This window comes from Falco cherrug, chromosome 12 (genome assembly GCF_023634085.1).
Source record: "Falco cherrug isolate bFalChe1 chromosome 12, bFalChe1.pri, whole genome shotgun sequence".
NCBI classification, from domain to species: Eukaryota; Metazoa; Chordata; class Aves; order Falconiformes; family Falconidae; genus Falco; species Falco cherrug.
Genome location: NC_073708.1, coordinates 9218197 through 9235680, shown reverse-complemented (window position 1 = coordinate 9235680; position 17484 = coordinate 9218197). Strand labels below are relative to the sequence as shown.

Below are 17484 nucleotides of genomic sequence, written 5' to 3'. Positions count from 1 at the left end.
CGAGGGCCCGAAGAGGCGCGGCGGCGGCGCCTTCGCCCTGCCGGCGCCGGTGCGGGCGCCGGTGCGCGGGCGGCGATGCGCTGCGGGCGGGCGGCGGCAGCGGCGGCGGGGGGGGGCCCGGCCTCCCCCCCGGCCCCGCGGTTCGGCGGCGGAGGGTAACGCGGAGCAGCGCTCGGCCATGGGGTGCCTGCAGAGCGTGGCCTGCAAGGCGCGGGTGCGTCGGGAGCAGATCGTGGTGTCGGACGTGTCGGCGACCATCGAGCCGGCGGCTACCGCCATCGAGGAGAGCTCGCCGGTGGTGCTGCGCTACCGCACGCCCTACTTCCGCGCCTCGGCCCGCGTCCTCATGCCGCCCATCGCCCGGCGCCACACCTGGGTGGTGGGCTGGATCCAGGCCTGCAACCACATGGAGTTCTACAACACCTACAGCGACCTCGGCGTGTGAGCACCGGCAGGGCCACGGGCGGGGGGCACGCCTGCGGCGGGGGGCCCCGGCACCCACCGCCCCCGCTGCCGACCTCGGGCTCCTGGGCACCCACCGCCCCTGGGCCCCGGCACCCACCACCCCAGCTGCCAACCTCGGGCCCCCTGGCACCCACCGGCTTCGGGCCCTCCAGCACCCACCACCCCCGCTGCCGGCCCCGGGCCCTCGGCACAGCCCCCAGCCTGCTGCAGACCCTGGCACCCGCTGCCCCTGCTGCTGGCCCACGCCTCGTCCTTTCGAGGGCCCAATGGCCAGGGACCCGCTCGGTGGCTGGCATGGGGCTGGGGGCTCGGCCTGAGCCTGGTCGTGCGGGTGGCACCAGGGGTCACGCTGAGGGGTGAAGCTGCTGCTGCTGCGCCTTCTGCCAGGGGCGCGGGCGCCAGGGAGCATCAGATCCCTGTGCTGCCCACCCGTGTCCCCACACTGAGGCACCTTGGCTTGCCGTGGCACTGGAGCGCTTAGGGACACTGGGGCGAGTGGAGGTCATTGCTTGTCAGGGGACAGGGGGTGGCCACGCATCCTCTGCCGCTCGCAGCCAGCTCCAGAGCCCCAGCGCTTCCCAAGCCGGAGCTGGGACCGGGTGGGAGGTTTCACCAAAGCTGCCTGCTTGCCGTCGCTGCGTGGTGACTGGCACCCCTGCCACAGCCGCGCCATGTTGCTAATGGGGTCTGCAGTCCCCCCCCCCCCCCAAGCTGTACTGCAGGGATTTCATCACACCAGCAACAGGCGTTAACGGTGGTATTTAATTATTGTATGTGGCTCTGGGCTGGTGTGTGTGTTCAGAGGTGTAAAAACCGCAGGCTGGTGTTGCAGGAGGGAGGTGCTGCAGCCAGTGTGGGGCAGAAGGCTGTTCTGCTCCAGCACAGGGGCTGGTTAAGGAGGGGTTGACCCCAGAGGGGGTCCACGAGGGGTTTGGGCCCACTTGGTTTGATTGTGGGTTAATTACAACACCGTAACGCTGGCAGAGCAAAGGCTTTGGCTGGCCATGAGGAGCCAAATCCGTCTTGGTGTCCCCAAAGGAACCAAAGCCGTGTTTGTTGTTGAAGGTGGTCCTAGAGAGCTTGCGGTGGGCAAGGCGGGGGTCCCCACACCAGGCACTGTTGCTGCTGTTTCCCTGCTAACCTGCCCTTTCTCCTCACATTCCCTAGGTCAAGCTGGGAGCTGCCCGACCTGCGAGAAGGAAGAGTAAAAGCCATCAGCGATTCGGATGGCGTGAGCTACCCCTGGTACGGAAACACCACAGAAACCGTGACCCTGGTCGGGCCCACTAACAAGATCTCCAGGTTCTCAGTGAGCATGAATGACAATTTCTACCCCAGCGTGACGTGGGCTGTCCCTGTGAGCAACAGTAACGTGCCGCTGCTGACCAGGATTAAAAGGGACCAGAGCTTTACTACGTGGCTGGTGGCCATGAACACCACCACCAAGGAGAAGATCATCTTGCAGACTATAAAGTGGAGGATGCGAGTGGACATCGAGGTTGATCCCATGCAGCTGCTGGGGCAGCGGGCACGGCTGGTGGGGAGGACTCAGCAGGAGCAGCCCCGGATCCTCAGCAGGATGGAGCCCATCCCACCAAACGCACTAGTGAAGCCTAACGCCAACGATGCCCAAGTCCTCATGTGGAGACCCAAGCGAGGGCAGCCTATAGTCGTGATACCTCCCAAGTAGAGCGGCGCCGGGGTGTGTGCACGAGGGCCTGGGTGCTGTCAGCCTGCTGCAGACGGACGGGGTTTCTGAGCCAAAGCAGATCTCTCGGGTCCTCCAGCCTTTGTAGCTGCGCTTGGAAACGCAGCTTCTCCTCAGTCGGAAAGAGAGCCTGGCTGGCCCCGGGGGTGCGGAGGAGGGATCGCTGAGCTGGAGGATTTCCCAGGGAGCGGAATCGAGTACTTCGAGGGGCTTGTGGCTGGGAAAGAGGCTGTCTGACCTGAACAGACTCGTCTTCCCTTGCAGGGCGATGCAAGGATCGTGAGTGCGATTGAACCGTGCCTGTGGCAAACGCTGCTTTCCACTCAGCTGGAGGTAGAAGCGGAGGCCGCGCCCGCTGGGTGCGGAGGGCTCCTGTGGTGACCCTTCCCACCGGGGCGCGGGTGTCCCTGCAGTGTCTATACCTATGCATTTCGGATTGATAATCCACGCCTCGTCCTGCACGCTGGGACTGGGCGGGAGGGCCCAGGAGTGGCGCGGGCGCTGGTAGCGCCGGGGTGCTGAGCTGGAGCCCGGCGCTGGCTGGGGCTGCGGCCCAGGAGGGGTTTTCTGCAGCTGAGGGGGAGTGGGACACATTTTGCATGCGTCGGGGTGTGTTTGGAGTAGTTGTGAGTGTAGGAGATGCCATAGCTCTTTTCTGTCTTGGAGTGAGATCTAAGGGCAGGTTAGATGTCCTTTCGTTTTAAGGTGCACTAGTTCTTTGCAGTTCCTCAACCTCCCCGCCCCCAAATCCCGCTGCCTTCTCTCACGGAAGCAAACCCCATTCTCAGCCGAGTGAGAAATCGGGAGCAGTCCCCGTTCACCCGGCCCAGGTGCTTGCTAACTGTGTGCAGGGGGTAGCCAAACCACCGTGGAGGCACCCCGGGACTCGCACGCTTCCACTGCAGACACAAGTCCCTTGCAAGAAGTTGGGTGCTTGCTCATTTCCCATGCAAATGCCAGCTCACGTGGAGACCCTCCTCCTCCTCAGCCACCCACAGAGTGGAGTGCTTAAAGGCAGGGATGCCGGTGGAGGGGACAGCATTGCCCCAGGCTCTGCAGGGATGGGGGTCTCCTCTCTGTGGGTGGGAGGCAGGGGTGTGAGCAGAGGCTGTGTGGGGCAGGCCTGGGTTTGCCCGGGAAGGAGGAGCAGGCACTGCCTCCTGCTGCTGCAGGTGCTTGGGAGGCGGCAGGGGGCTTAGCTTGCCTTTCTCCTTGCCCCTCGCTGCCTGGATGGCTGGCATCGACTGGTCTGTGGTGTGGCACTGTGGGCTGCAACCTGCAATTCCCAGTGTCTCGCCCTTGAGATGCAGCAGAGGCGTAAGTCATGGCTGTGCTGCCAGTGCCCCAGGCACCTGTTGCTCCCGGGTTACGGCTTTTGCTGCTTTCTCTGCTCCATCCACCGCCCCAGCGTGAGCCCTGTGACTCCTCTGGCTCGCACCCCTGCCTTCATGCCATGGGAGGTTTGCGCTGCCCTGGGGATGCAGGTGATTCGCACTGGGAGAGTCCCATCTTCTGTCCTGCTGCCAGGAGAGCCCGGGGAGGATGGCCGTGTTCGGCACTTGGGTGCAAAGCCTTTCCTGCCTGGCTGTCGGGACGCCCAGCCCAGGTCTGCTTTGTTCCCCCCCGTGTGCTGGCACATCCCTGCAGCATTGCTCTGCCAAGCGTGGCCGAGCTTCTGCAAAGCTTCAGCCATGGCTTGTGCTTTTCCAGGGCAGGATGCGCACCGCGGTCCCCGCCGGCAGAGGGGCTCCCCAGGCATCTTAGACCAAAAATCCCTGTGAGATCCCCATGCTACTTAACTATTCTCAGTAGCGTTTGCCGCTGCTTCGATTCTTTATTTTTTCCTTTGGGAGTGTTGCATTTTGATGCCTCGACGCACACTTCCCCATGCTGGGGCTGGCGGTCCTGCTTCTCCTGCTCGGCCTCACAGCGGGCTGGGAACCTGCTGCTTTCGGTGCCTACATCTGGGTTTTGCTGGGGGCTACAGCCTTGCAGTGGGAGAGGTTTGGAGGGAGGGTGGGCTCGGAGCTTTGGTTTGCTGTGTCTTCTGGGGCAAAACTTCTACTGGGAGCTTGCCAGCGTGGGAAGATGTCCAGTCTTGTGAGACTCTGCCCATGGTTTTGTCCTGATGAGGGATTGACGTCAGCTTTTGCCGTCACCAATGTTTTGTTTCTCAAAAAGTGTGTGTGGAGAGGGCTTAGAAACTCTAAAGACAATTTTTCTTAATGTTTGGGAGAGGAGGAAGAGGGGTAAGTACCTTTTGGTTTCAAATAAGGCAGATGCGTACTTTTGACTCAGTGGGACAGAAATGTCTCTGGCAGCATCACAGCTAAAAAGCCAGAGGAAGAGGTTCCCCAGCAACCTGGTAGCCCAGAGATGGGCTGCAGGCGGAGGATGCTGTGTCCAGAGAGGCTATGCGAGCCAGCTCCCCAAAACCTGCAGGGAAGGGCTGGGGCTGCGCTCGGGGGCTGCGTGCCGGCTGTCAGCCCAGGGAGCTGCTGTGGCACTGCCGTGGTGCCAGCTGGCTGGGAGAGCGGGGATGCTGGGGCAGGGATGCTCTTGAATTCATTGCCATCTTTTGGGACGTGCTGGCTGGTCGGAGCCTTGGACACTGTCTGCCATGACATCAAGACAGCAGCGGCTGCCAGTGTCTGGCCGTAGCTGTAGCCATGTGCCTGAGCTCCCAGGGCTGCCCCAGCCTGCAGGCAGGCTCTGGCTCAGCCCTGGGGCCATGCCTGCCTCCACCCCTCCACACTTAGGCCGGGCTTCCATGCCCGCTCCTTCTCCAAAGGCTGCATTTGATGCACTTAACTCAGTTTTATGTGTGGGTTGTCTTCGTGGGCATTTCCCCGTTAAAAAAAGAAAAAGAAAAAAAAGTTTGCAGAAAATTGTTTGCAAAAAAAATTTGGAAACAATTTTTGCAAAAATCTGCAGGCATTTTGCATGTTTGCAAAAGGTGCGTGTTCACACTTGGGTGGAGGTGCTGGCCGAGCATCTGCCCGAGCTCAGTAGCACTGACCGGTGGGTGCAGGGCTTGAGGTGGGTGCAGGGCTCGAGGTGCTCAAGTGAAGGGAGGGAAGGGAGGGAGGCAGTGGCTGAGAGCTCCCGCCTGCGAGTCCAGGTTTGGCTTGCGTCCCCGTGGCCTGCAGCTGTACTGATAGGGACCCCGAGTGGGACCCCCCAGCTGCAGAGCCCACGCCAGGGATGAGTACCCGGACCCCCAGCCTCAGTTATCCATCCAGCCGTGGGATGCCTTCCCTGCACTGCCCTTTCGCACCAGCACCCCGTTATCTCAGGGAGGGGCAGGTCACGGAAATGCCCACCCTCACACTCCCCTTGCCCTGAGCTTCGGGGTGCCCCTTCCCCTCTGTCCCGTCCTCGGGTCATTTATTTATCTATTTATCTATTTATTTATTTATGTATGTATTTATTTATTTAAGTTATTTATTGGTATTTATTGACGGCTGGAAGTTGGGGGGGTCATTTCTGCTGCACGGTGGGGGCAGCTGGGTCCCCCCCCCGCCCAGCCCCCTGCGTTTTGGGGTGCTGCCATGTGTTTGGGAGCACTGCTGTGGAGGGATGCTTGTGCCCCCCCTCCTTCTGCTCCTGTCCCCTTTCGAAGCTGGGAGGGGGAGAAAGGATGGGGAATCACGTCGTGCCTGCTGGGAGGACACCTGGTGCCTGTCCCCTTCCTGCAGAAGCTCGAGGTCCCTGTGCCCCCTCCCCAGGCGCTGTGCTCCCTCCTGTGCCCTTCTGTATTCACTGACCCGGCCTCCTGGCATTTCTCTGGCTGCTCCCGCTGGGTTTGCTGTCGTCAGTTCCCGGGGACAGTGGGAAGAGCCAGGATGTGTGGGTGCCACTATGGAGAAAAGACCAAACCAGGTATTCTGCTGCCGCGTGGGGAAAATCGGAAGAAGAGGAAAGCTGGTTTTGCAGAGTGCCTTAAATACAAATGACTTTACCGAGTAGGGGGCTTGGACTTCTGTCTCTGGATGTTATTACCAACTCGAACAAATGTTGCATTTCACTTCTCTGGGATTAAAAGAAAAACCACTCGAGCTGTACTGGAACCAAACCCTGTGTTTGCTTGAGTCCGTCTGGCTGGCTTGCTCCTCTAGGGGAGCAGGAATTTATGGGCTTTTGGCCGTCAGCCCCTGCCTGGCTTGGCAGTGGGACCAGCAGCTGCCCCTGCCCGCTTCAAGCCCCTGGGTCTGGTGACGGGACCTGTTCCCCCTTGTCCCAACTAGCAGGTGCTTCTCTGGTGTCCCAGAGAGGTTGTGCTTGCCCTGCAGTGCCCCTTCCCTAGGGATGCTCAGAGCAGCCTGTCTGTACAAAGCTTGCTGTGGGGCCATGTCCTCAAGCTTCCAGAAAATGGGACAGTCGGTTGGAAAGCTCGGGGGGGGTGGTGGGCAGACAGCCCTTTTTCCCAGTGGAAACCAGATCAAGGTGGGGGCTGCATGCTGAGGGAACAGCAAGAAAGCCAGGAGCTCATGCAGCCCAGCTGTGGGGGACCAGGGGCTGCCAAGCTTGATAAGGCTGAAAAATTACACCGAAAGGAGCCATTTCCCCTTTGAAATTGCAGATCCCCCCTCCCACTTCTTGCAGAGTGAAAGAGGCGGAATAAAACTCAAGCCAGAGATCAGGTGTTTTTATCTTCTAGTAAAAGTAATACATGGGGATAATGCAGAACTGGATAATGAAAGTTCATTTAAGTTATTTTGGGGAAAATACTGATATTCACCATATAGGTCCTGAAGGCAATTAAACATTAATATAAACTTTTTTTTTTTTGGCAATTAAAGAGGGAGCTGTCTGAAACACAGACGTGTTTGGGGAAGGATGTCCTCAGTGGGGTGGCCTGGCCTGCATGCTGAGGTGCTGGACAGTGACAGGAGCCGGCAGTTCTGGATGTTGTCTGACGGGCTCCGTCCCAGGTGGGTGTGGGTGCTGCCCCGGGAGTAGGGCCTGCAGGATGCTGGAGGGTATCTCATTGCATCCAGCACACTGCTTACTTACAGCGACCATCAACCCTACTAACCCCGCTTGCCGCGGGGTATGCTCGTGCCCCAGGCCAGCCAATTTCTTTCACAAGCTGCTCGTTTTCAGTGTTGCTGGTTGTGCCGGGCACCGAGATGCTGGCTGGCTATTCGGCGAGCGGGTTTCTTTCCTAGCATTATTCTGAAACATCGCTCACCTCTTGGCAAATCCCCGAGGTGTAGGTGTGGGAGAGCGGGGTGGAGTTCGCCTGGCTTGTATGGTGCCCTGGGAAGCAGGGCAGGACCCCTGCCCAGCACTCGTGGCAGGCCATGCTGCAGCACGTTCCCCAAGGAGACATCTTCCTGACAGCGAGATCCTGCTGCCTTGCCTGAGACTATGTCCCCTGGGACAACCTGTGTTTCCAAAGCAAGTTACACAGCAGGAACAAGGGCGATCCGTGTCAGGGCCACCCACCCAGAAGCATGGCCACACATCCCAGCTGCATGGCCACAGGGAACAAAGTAAACGGCGCAGGATGCCATGGACGGCAGCAGAGACAGGCCAGGGATATTGCAGGTAGTACTGAAGATCAGTTTATTTGCTCTATTCCCTCTTCCATAAAACCTAAAACCAACCGACTTCCAGCAACAGATGAGAAAGCAGTGAGAGATTTGGCTCTGCAGCTCCTCCTCTACGCACAGGATCCCACAAAGGTGTAAATGCGTTAGTGACGGCTGCTCTGAAAGGCACGCAGCAGCTTGGAGCCCCCGAAGCTCCCTGATGGGAAGGTGTGTGAGCCCAGCAGGACACCCCTCCGGGGCCCGGCTGCTGACACCACGCTTCCCACCGTGCCTTCGGGAAAAACTCAGCCAGCGCTGAACATGAGAGACTCCACAGCATGAGCCCTGGAGCCCCCACTGGTCTGCTAATCTCTTCCTTGTGGGGCTGATTCAAGGCAAGAAAACACCCAGGGTTTTAGTTTTGAGGGGATGTGAGGGATGAAAGGGATGGGGAAGATTGGTTTAGTATTGTGATGCACCATCAATGTTGATGGTACGAGGCTGCTGATCGCACGGTGTGGGGGAGGCAGGAGCTGGGCACGGGGAAGGCTCCCAACACCGAACGATGTGCAGCCTGGCGGGACGGATGGCGGACCCACTCACTCCGGCTGCGGGGTGTAACGCAGGTACTTCTTGCCCGACGGCAGGTCCTTCGTGAAGACTCCTTTGGGAAAGAGCTTCTTGGCTTCCTCATCAGGTAAGGTGGGCACGACCATGACACTGTCACCAGGCTGGGGAGCAAACGGGAACTGTGAGAGCAGCAGAGGAGCTGGATGCAGGTGGCACGTCCCTGCTGGTAGGTGACAGTCTCCTCGTGAACACTCAGCCCCAGTGCCCCAGGCATGTCCCCTGCAGCGAGGACTGAGTGGGAGCTACACCAGGAGGTGTGGGTGACGTTGAAAGGGACAGCTGTGCCGTTTGCCAGCCCTGCCAAGGGATCTCGCAGCCCAGCTCTTCCCCACAGCACTCCCACAGGAACAGGGAGTAACGAGAGAGGAATTCGGGCACCTCTGTGACGCAGGAGGGAGCACAGTTTGCCCAAGCTGCTCACACATTCCTATTGCTCTGGCACTCCCGGAAAGGCAGTGGCTCCCCCTGGCATGCTGAGCCCCGGGGAAAGGTGTGCTGCCCTGGCAGGTGGGCAAGCTGGCCCCGCACCCCTGGGACCTTATGCTGCAGGAGACAGGTATCTTCAGAGGCAAGGCTGCCTCCATGCCCTGCTCTGCCCCAAGAAGTGAAGGTGCAGTTCATTGTACATTCAGCACATGAATTCTGGTGTTGAGGGGTGGAGAGGCACAGCAAAGTGCCTCAATACCCCGAGCTACTCAGTCTCCAGGGCTTGTGCCTATGGGGCCCTTCCAGCCCAGATGGAGCAGCTGTTTGGGACAACGCTCTGGGAGCCTGGTCCTGCCTCGTAACACAGGAGGACTTCTGCAGGACACCCTGTAACAGCAGGGGTGTGTCCTCTGGCTCCACAGCGGCAGGCTTCCCCAGTAACAGATATCAAAGTCAGCGGCAGGACAGGTCCAGGAGCTGAGCAGCTCTGCTGGGCTGAGGAAACACTGGATAGCTAAAGCAGCCAGACTGTGCTGCTTGTTCTTGCTTTCCCCTGGTTGCCCAAACTGTTCTCAGGAGTTTTAAATAATGCTACTAAACAGGGATGGCCACAACTGAGCAACTTCAAGTAGTAATCAGCTGTATACACGCTGAGCAAAGCAGGGCCATGCCCATATTGGCCCTTCCTGGCTCAATGGCAGAAAAGCAGCAAGCCAGCCAAGGGAGCAGTCCCCCATGCTTGCTGCTTCACTGGCTTTGAGGGGACTCTGGCACACTGACACCTGGTAATGCACTTTCTTATCACAGACAGCAAGGGCAGGACCTGCCGTGGCCCAGAGTTCAAGTACTGATAGCCAGAAGGGCCCAGCACTGGTGTCTGGTGGCACCAGGGACCAAGGGCAGGGAAGGGAGGTTCCTGTGGCTGACCCCAGACTGCAACAGCCCTGGGAACTGGGCTGGGATCTAACTCACATCCCAGGACCCCAGCAGCTTTCAGCACCCCATGGATCCCCCTCCAAGGGAGGCTGGTTGACGTTTCAATGCACATTTTCAGTGCCCAGCTGTGAGATTTGCTCCCCTCCTCACCTTCCAGTCCACAGGCGTAGCAACCTTCTTGTACGCTGTCAGCTGCAGGGAGTCCACCACTCTCAGGATCTCATCAAAGTTTCTCCCAGTGGTGGCTGGGTACAGGATGGAGAGTTTCAGCTTCTTATCCGGGCCAAAAACAAACACCTGAGCACAGGGAGACAGGGTCAGGGGCTGGGCAGATGATGTTTGTCCAACTGCCCCACTGGACCTGCTCAGCGCTGCTGCCCCTCCCTTTCCTGGGAGGTGGCCTGCTTGATCGCAGGTGTTGGGACAGGGGAGATGCCATGGTGGCAATCTCCTAGAGCAACAAGTGACGCCCAGGCACAGGGAACACGGTGTTTGCTCTGGGAGCTCCTGTTTCCAATGACAGCTTGCTCTGCTACCCAAAATGCTTCCTCCCCTCGACCTGTGCCCTTTTAATGCAAGCACGGGATGGGAGAGGGAAAGTCCAGCAGATCGAGCACTTTTGTCTCCTATGTTAGGACAGGCCCAACTGAGATAAGGTGGCAGCAACAGCAAGACGGAGCTGTTGCCAGCAGGCCAGCACTGCATCAGCCTCTTCCTGCAGCACGACCGATGGTTCTAGCCCAAGGAAGTCAACTTAGCTCCTGAAGATGGTCATGTCCCTTCAGGTAAGCTGCCCCCGTCTTCAAGCCCAGCCCCAAGGACACAAGGCAGGACGGCAGGCGATATCTACTGCTGAGAAGGGTGCCACGCAGGGCCTGGTACTTACCACACGAGCGGTCAGGGGCATGCCGTCCTTGTCCCGCTCATCTGGGTCCAGCATGCCCAGCTTGACAGCGAGCTCCCGGTTTGCATCAGCAATGATGGGGAAGGGGAGTTTCTCCTCAGGTTGTTCCCCATTGTACGCATTGATGTCCTGCAGAGACAAAACCACTGGCATTGCTCATCCTCCCTGCTGTGGGTACCATCAGAGGGGACAGAGGCCAGGCAGGGAGCAGTGCAGGCAAGCTTTATGTGTGTGGGGCAAGCTCCTGCAGAGGGGCCATGCAAACACATTCAGCAGCTGCTCTGCAGGAGCTTGTGACTTGCTTGGCCCCAAGGTCTCAGTCTGGGACAGCACAGCCAGGGGCGCATGGCCTTCCATGAAGTTTCTCTGCATGGCAAACCAGAAACCTGCGTGCCAGGCTGGACTCTGTCTTGTTCTTAGAGGTCAGTTGTTTGGCTGTCTATGCTTACACTGTGTCACTCAGCTCTGGAACTGCCTGTGGACCAGCTGCTTTGCCCAGGCAGCGAGTATGGCAAAACAAGGAAGTCCTGGCCATGCCAGTGACCTCGGGGAAAGGTGGTTAAATCTCCCTGGAACAGAGGTGTCCCTCTTCCAACCCAGTAAGTGATCTAGCACTACTGACAGATGTGTTGGTGTCACACCTGAACTGGGCTGTGCTCTTAAGCCTCTAGTGGCAGAGCAAACCAGCAACTTTACTGCTAACAAAGGCCAAGTGCAACAATTCACAGGTCTTGTGTGAGGGACCAGCTCCATTCAGCAAGTCACTCCTAGCCTGCTTAGTTAAAGGCTTCTGAAAACAGAGTGAAAGTCTGAGTGCAGGTGCTGGGACACTGCACCTTTCTGAACCATGGCTGGGGCAGAAGAGAAAACCATTCCTGTCCACAGCTGTGCAAGCTCTCCCTTGTGACCACAGTTTATGAGGTTGCTCCCTGTGCTAGCCCAAACTTGACCTGCTCCACAGGGAAAACTATTTTGAGCGTCTCTGAATCTGGTCTGGACTCAGCCAAAGCATTCAAGCTATTCTTGTACTCTGCAGTACCACCCATACAGGTTACACCGAGCCACAGCAGGGCTGGGAGGAACCTGCTCAAGGCAGCACAAGCCGAGCAGCTGCCAGCATTAAAACAAATTTAATTCAAGGTTTCTGCCCCAAAACAGCTGCCTGTTCCTTTCAGCCTTGCTAGCCTCTGGCTCCAGTGCTGACACAACCCTCCCACACACCACTGTGGTGCATTATCAGCTGAGCTGATAATCTGAACGTACAAGCCTCTCTGCCTTACCCGGGCTTTCAATGTGGGGGAACAGTCTGGGTCCTGCTCAGAGGGAACTTGGGGAAAGCAGAGATGAAAATGCTGCCCCTTGGTGCTGCCCACTGTGGCTCAGAGCAGGCCAGAGGCAGCAAGAGCAGGCAGGCCCTACACCACTACTCAGCCCTCCTAGGCCAATGGTGGTGACAGGAAGAGCTGTAACCCTGCCCTGGTTGCTCAGGAACCTGCTACAAGCAGGTCAAGTGGTGTACAGGCGGGAAGACGTCTCCTGTACAGCTTTTCTCTTCACTTGCTTTCTCCCTGGGCCTTTCTGAGTCAGCTCTGCACCGCAAAAAGGGGCTGTTTATCTCTGCTGGGTTGTGGTCAGACCTGCCTTGGAAGGAAGGAATCACTTCTGTTCTCCTGCAGACCTGCCTTGTCAAAGCAGATCAGGGAAGGAAAGCAAAGCCAGAGAGGCCAGCCCAGGCAAAACGCTTCTGAATGCCCCACAGAGTTGCAGGAGGCTGTAAATGAAGGTCAGACAGTGACACTCTTCCCACTTCTCTTCCAAGTGGAGGCTGGGGGATGAAGAGAGCTTCTAGAAGCAGTATCTGAATCCTATGGACTGTAACTTGTTCCAAAATGCAGGCAATTTCATGACCTGGGGATCTTTGTACAACAAACAGCCTGACAAACCCTGCCCTATTTTGCTTTAAGACACCAAATACTCACTTGACTTCCCTACAAACTATTTGTCTTTCCAGAGTCCAAGCTGAAACCAGACATCACCGGAGTGGTTTATTCACCCCTAACTTGCCGAAGCAACGGCACCAGTGGCTAAAGAGAGCACTGAAACCTCCTCTGACATGCACAGCACGCGCCAGTCAACCCTGCTTAAGGAGCTTAGGCATTCAGCCAACCCCTAGAGAAGCAGTGCACAGACTGGGGAGGTAGGAGAGTGGGATCAGTCCCCAGCAGAGCTACAAGCTTATTCTGAGCCCCGGAGCAAGCCTCTGGGTCTTGGCTAGGGATGGACAAGAACAGCAGCGACATCTTCACTGGGAAAGCGAAGCTGAGCAAAGTGACGGGAGAATTATCAGCTATACTCTGGTTCCACCTACCCACTGAAATTTAACAGCAAAGCAAGAAGTTTCTTTGTTGTTTCATGCAGATTTCAGCCATCCCTCCTGCCTACTTGCTTCCTCACAGACTGTGCTCCATGTAAAAACAGCTTCATCCTCTCGCTGCTGCTAGGAGCTTCATCCAAAGAGAAAGCACATTGCATGGAGAGGTCTGCCCAAAGTTTGGCTCACTCCTAGGGCTTCTCTCTAAGTTAAGATCTAGTGAAAGAAATTGCAGTTTCTAGATCTCACTCTAGCATTTAACGAAGACTGCTTCTGCCCAGACAGGCAGCTTCTGCCAAGGGTTGGTATCTCTGTTAAGCTCTTTTCTTTCTCACGGCTGGGCAGGAGAACATCTGGGGCACCGCCCTGATCTCAGAATTGTGGCAGGCCCTAACACTTGCCTTCCTAGTTCAGCTCTTTAGCTCTCCACATTATCTGAAGTTCTTCTCTGCTTTATCAAGGACAAAGGAAAAGGACCACGAGTATGGGCAAGGTTCAAGAGCAAAGCAATCGCATCCCTGTCCTCTTGTGTCCTCCATGATGCACGCATGCTGCATTCATTGCTCCTCTGTGCTCCTTGCACTGCTCACTGTGTCGCAGCCTGACATGTCCTCTCATTCCCAGGATAAAGAGCCCCAGTTGCTCTGCACTGAAGCAAACCTGCCCAAATCTGCAGGCTGCTGTGTTCTCTTGTTCCCTCTCTGCACCTTTTCTTGTTCCCCTGTAGTCTGCAAGATGGGTGATTTCAAACATAGGCTGCACGGAAGACTCCAGTCTGCTACGGATTTATCCTCACCAATTGGATCTTTTGCTCTGGAGGGCTCTCACGGTTTTCTTTTTGACAGGTGCTGAGCTGACGTTTCCAAAGCACCGTCTCCAAGGCCTCTCCCAGCCTGACAGAAAGCTCCCCGCAGCTTGGTCCACTGCCCTCTGCCTTTCTCCACACCTGTTCTGGAAGGTTTTCCAAACGTGCTATTCTGCCTCGCATCAGCCAGCGTAGAGAGGCTGTTCTGCAACTTCTCCTGGTTTTACCTGAGGTTGCAGGGAACAATTCCACAGCATCAGCAGAGTCAGCTCGTTTTTCATCTCTCTTCCAGATCACCTGAGTATGCTGAACCCCATGTGCCTCTGCAGATCCTTGAGGGTGCTCATCGCTTCCCTCACTTGACACAAGTTATCGCTTCCTCCTGTCTCCCTGCAGAAAAGAGCCTGTCCTTCACAAAGCTGACTTCATTGAGAAGCTTCTTAGAAATTTGAGGACTTGGAATAACTGTAGGGTATTGCTAACTTTTACAAAGGGTTTTACCCAACCAGGAGATGAAACTCGCTTACAAAAGCACAACCCAAACTTTCTGTTATATCTGATGGGATGTTATCTGCTAATTTGACTGGTGGTTTCAGCCAATTTGACCAGCACAGAAATCTCATTTACTGGTGTGGGATTTGTACGCTGTTTTTCCCAGGCCCTTCTGAGGCTTGGTGGGACATCAGCCATGCACCACTCAGGTACGAAGGGCAATTTAAGCAATAAGGCAATTATGTAATTTCTAAAGACAGATTTGAGTGTGGAAATTTCTCACCTTTACTACCTGCTATTGTATGCATGTGTGAGAACATTCCCAATTTTAAGAGCAAAGAAAGAGGCAGGTAATTCACCCAGGGATTTTTATGCTCTGGCCACATCTGTCTGAAATGCTCATTTTAAACCCCTACTACCTATGAGCCCTGGAGTCACACTCCCTGGCAGGACACCATTGCTGAGGCTGCATTTGGAGTTCTTAATTAGCTCCTTTCATGTTCCTTCAGCAAGCTATTTAGCTCCCATCTTTTTTTTTTTAAACTCCCTCATGATGGTTTTGTATTTAAGAGTCTCCTACTTGTGGTTTTATGTTTAACAAGCCCCCATTTTTTCTCTGTTTTCTTTTCCCTGCCTAGGCATGAATCACACCCTTTGAAGACTGCCTGTTTGCTTCTGATGCCTCCTTTCCTGTTTTATTACAGAACTTTTTGAGGCTCTGTGGATAGACTGCCTTCCTCTGAGATTTTGGCACCACTTCCATACACGTTTTACCCATTCAGGTACTGGTGGGAGAGCAGTAGTACCATTTTCTTCCGATTTCAAACTATTAGTGCATAGAGTGCCCTGGACTTTGTGAAGTGCTCCATGAAGAGATGGAGCAGACCTTCCTGTTCCTGCTCTGAATTTCAGCCCCTCCTAGCTAACATACTCTGGGAGTTGAGATATGTAGTTCCGAGCCTGTGCTCTGTTCTGTGTGGGCTTTTCCTCTGGCCTTCAGAGCAAGACAGCAGTGCAAGCTCTTCTCGCACCTCCCCACGCCCCATACCTTGCTCCAAGACAGGTGGTCTTGGACACTGTCAATGGAGAGGGCGATCATCTTCACATTGCGCTTGCTGAACTCGGATGCCAGCTTTGCTGCCCGGCCAAGCTCTGTGGTGCAGACGGGTGTGAAGTCCCGTGGGTGGGAGAAGAGGATGCCCCATCTGAAAGGGAGCAGATGGCATTAGGGTGAGATGTCATTCTGGTTTGTACTGCAGACAAAAAGCTGTAAAGATCGCACTGCATGGAGACTCGTGTGGGAACAGCTCATCTCTCTGCTAAGTGGAAATCCTGTCCTGGGAACTCTGGGCTAGAAGGCTTCATGAGATGAGCCCCGTTCCTCATGCTCTGAGGAACCCCCTGCACCTCATTCCCTCTCTCCCTTCCAGGATCCCACAGGGGATGCTGGTTCTTGATGTGGAAGTGGATACCGTGCCAGGTGAGGAAGTCTGGGGGAGCTGTGTGTAGACTGTGTACCCCAGAGACCACATGTGCAAGGGGACATAGATGCTAACCTGCCAGCCACGTTATTGCAGAGACCATTGCTGATTTACACTGCTATTTGCTATCCAGTCTACCCCATCAACCACCGTGAGGAGAAATACCCATGTATATTGTGCAACTTCAAAGAATGGGATAGGAACAACCCTTAACCCAACAGCTGCTAAACATACTTAATGAAAAAAATAAGTATTTCAACACTTTATGGCTACCGTTACAACAATGCTGCCACCTCGCTTTTGCCCACTGCTTCCCATCAGTGGATTTTGTAGTCTTTAGAGTAGGCAAATACAAGTGACCCCACTTTACAGGTAAGGCAACCAGTGCAGAGGAAGGTAGCAATGCAGCCTAGCTTATGTCAAACCAGCTCTCAGATATTTCCAGAGGTTCACGCAAAGCCACCTCAGCACGTAAAGCTCCCTGCTAGGGACTTGTCGCACTATTTCTCAGCTCAACGCTCAACAGGGCTTACTGCACCACTCTTCACCTGGCCCCCAGTGCTCAGCAAATACAGCCGTATGCCGCAGCAGCTGGGGGAAGCTCTGCCTTAGAGATTTGGGAATGGAGCTGGAGGGATCAAGCAAGGCATGCTGCAGCTCTGCCAGGGCTGTGCGATTGCCATGGCTCACCATTAAGTTACTGGGCAGCTACCTGGCCACTGGTGCTACAAGTCTCTTTGTACAGTAAGTATACTACCTGAAAAAAGAGGCAGTATTCGAGTAGAAGCTGGCTGAGAAAGTGCCCCGTGGGTGATCAGGCTGGAACAGCCAGTTTTAAGGCACCCTGCAGCTTGCTTTCTCGCTAAGAGAGCTCCTTTTCTCCTTTTGCCAAAGCTTGCAATGCTGACAGAAGTGGACACAACCTGCCAAGCGCTGCCGGGAGCAAGTCCCAGATGTCCTGTGCCAGCACCCTGCTGCTCGCTCGTGCCAGAAACGGAGCAACAAGCCTTGCATGAAACAGTGCCTGAGGGCACGTGGCTTTCCCTGCCGGGCTCCAACAGGACCAGAGTCCTTTGTCGCTGCTCCATTACGCACCTTCGCGCACGCAGGCCCACTCACAAGGGACGCAGGTGCCACATGAGCTGGTCTCTGGGACTGGCCTGCACCAAGTGCTGCTGCTTTGCCCTTCCTGGGGCTCTGCTGCTTTCAGAGGCCCACCCCCCTCTGCCTGGGGGCTCGGCTCGCCCTGCTGCCCCGCAGCCCGCAGGAGGGGATGGGGGAAGGTGGGCAGAGGTGCCGCGCAGCCCGGGCCCCTGCGAAATCGCCCTGCCCGGCGGCCCCCCTCGCCCCCCGGGCACAGCCCTGAGCGCTGCGGCTCGACGGAAGATACACTTTTTGGAAGAAGCTCGCGGCTCAGAGTGGCCGGCTCTGCCTCCCCACGGCGCTCCCAGGCCTGCGGGGGGGGGGAACAGCCGGGCCCCCGGGGCCGGGCCCCGCGCTGCTGCCCGGTGAGCGGCCCCGCGCCCCCGCCCGCCCCCCCGGTCCCGCTGCCCCCCGCGGTGCTCACGAGTCTCCTAAGAAGTCGTGGAAGCGGATGCGGCCCTGCGTGGTCTCCGCCTCGAAGTTGGGCGCCTCATCGCCCAGCAGCAGGCCCGGCATGGCTACGGCTGCTGCGGCGGTGGCAGACTCCGCTCGCTACCGGCGCTCTGCTGCGCATGCGCGGGGCTCC

The 17484-nt window shown here is 56.7% G+C and overlaps 2 protein-coding genes across 2 annotated transcripts; one reads left to right on the top strand and one right to left on the bottom strand.

The window, feature by feature from the left end:
• The first annotated feature begins 8 nt into the window (after positions 1 to 8).
• FAM78B (family with sequence similarity 78 member B) lies at positions 9 to 3749 on the top strand. Its single transcript, XM_005434225.3, has 2 exons — positions 9 to 441; positions 1633 to 3749. The coding sequence occupies exons 1-2, from the start codon at positions 179 to 181 to the stop codon at positions 2153 to 2155; spliced, it is 786 nt and encodes a 261-aa protein (XP_005434282.2). The 5' UTR covers positions 9 to 178; the 3' UTR covers positions 2156 to 3749.
• A 3978-nt stretch (positions 3750 to 7727) lies between these two features.
• On the bottom strand, positions 7728 to 17481 carry PRDX6 (peroxiredoxin 6). Its single transcript, XM_055724220.1, has 5 exons — positions 17323 to 17481; positions 15323 to 15479; positions 10589 to 10735; positions 9853 to 9999; positions 7728 to 8441 (listed from the first exon to the last, which is right to left on the bottom strand). Exons 1-5 carry the CDS (start codon positions 17412 to 17414, stop codon positions 8310 to 8312), a joined length of 675 nt encoding a protein of 224 aa, XP_055580195.1. The 5' UTR covers positions 17415 to 17481; the 3' UTR covers positions 7728 to 8309.
• Between the last annotated feature and the right edge of the window lie 3 nt (positions 17482 to 17484).

Bases quoted from the DNA above. Each gene is read 5' to 3' on its own strand.
- FAM78B (XM_005434225.3), top strand. From the start codon at position 179: ATGGGGTGCCTGCAGAGCGTGGCCTGCAAGGCGCGGGTGCGTCGGGAG. The intron at 442-1,632 runs GTGAGCACCGGC...CACATTCCCTAG, and splicing joins ACCTACAGCGACCTCGGCGT to GTCAAGCTGGGAGCTGCCCG.
- PRDX6 (XM_055724220.1), bottom strand. From the start codon at position 17,414: ATGCCGGGCCTGCTGCTGGGCGATGAGGCGCCCAACTTCGAGGCGGAG. The intron at 10,736-15,322 runs GTATGGGGCGTG...TTGTCTCTGCAG, and splicing joins ACCACCTGTCTTGGAGCAAG to GACATCAATGCGTACAATGG. The intron at 8,442-9,852 runs GTGAGGAGGGGA...TTTGCTCCCCAG, and splicing joins CTACGCCTGTGGACTGGAAG to CCTGGTGACAGTGTCATGGT.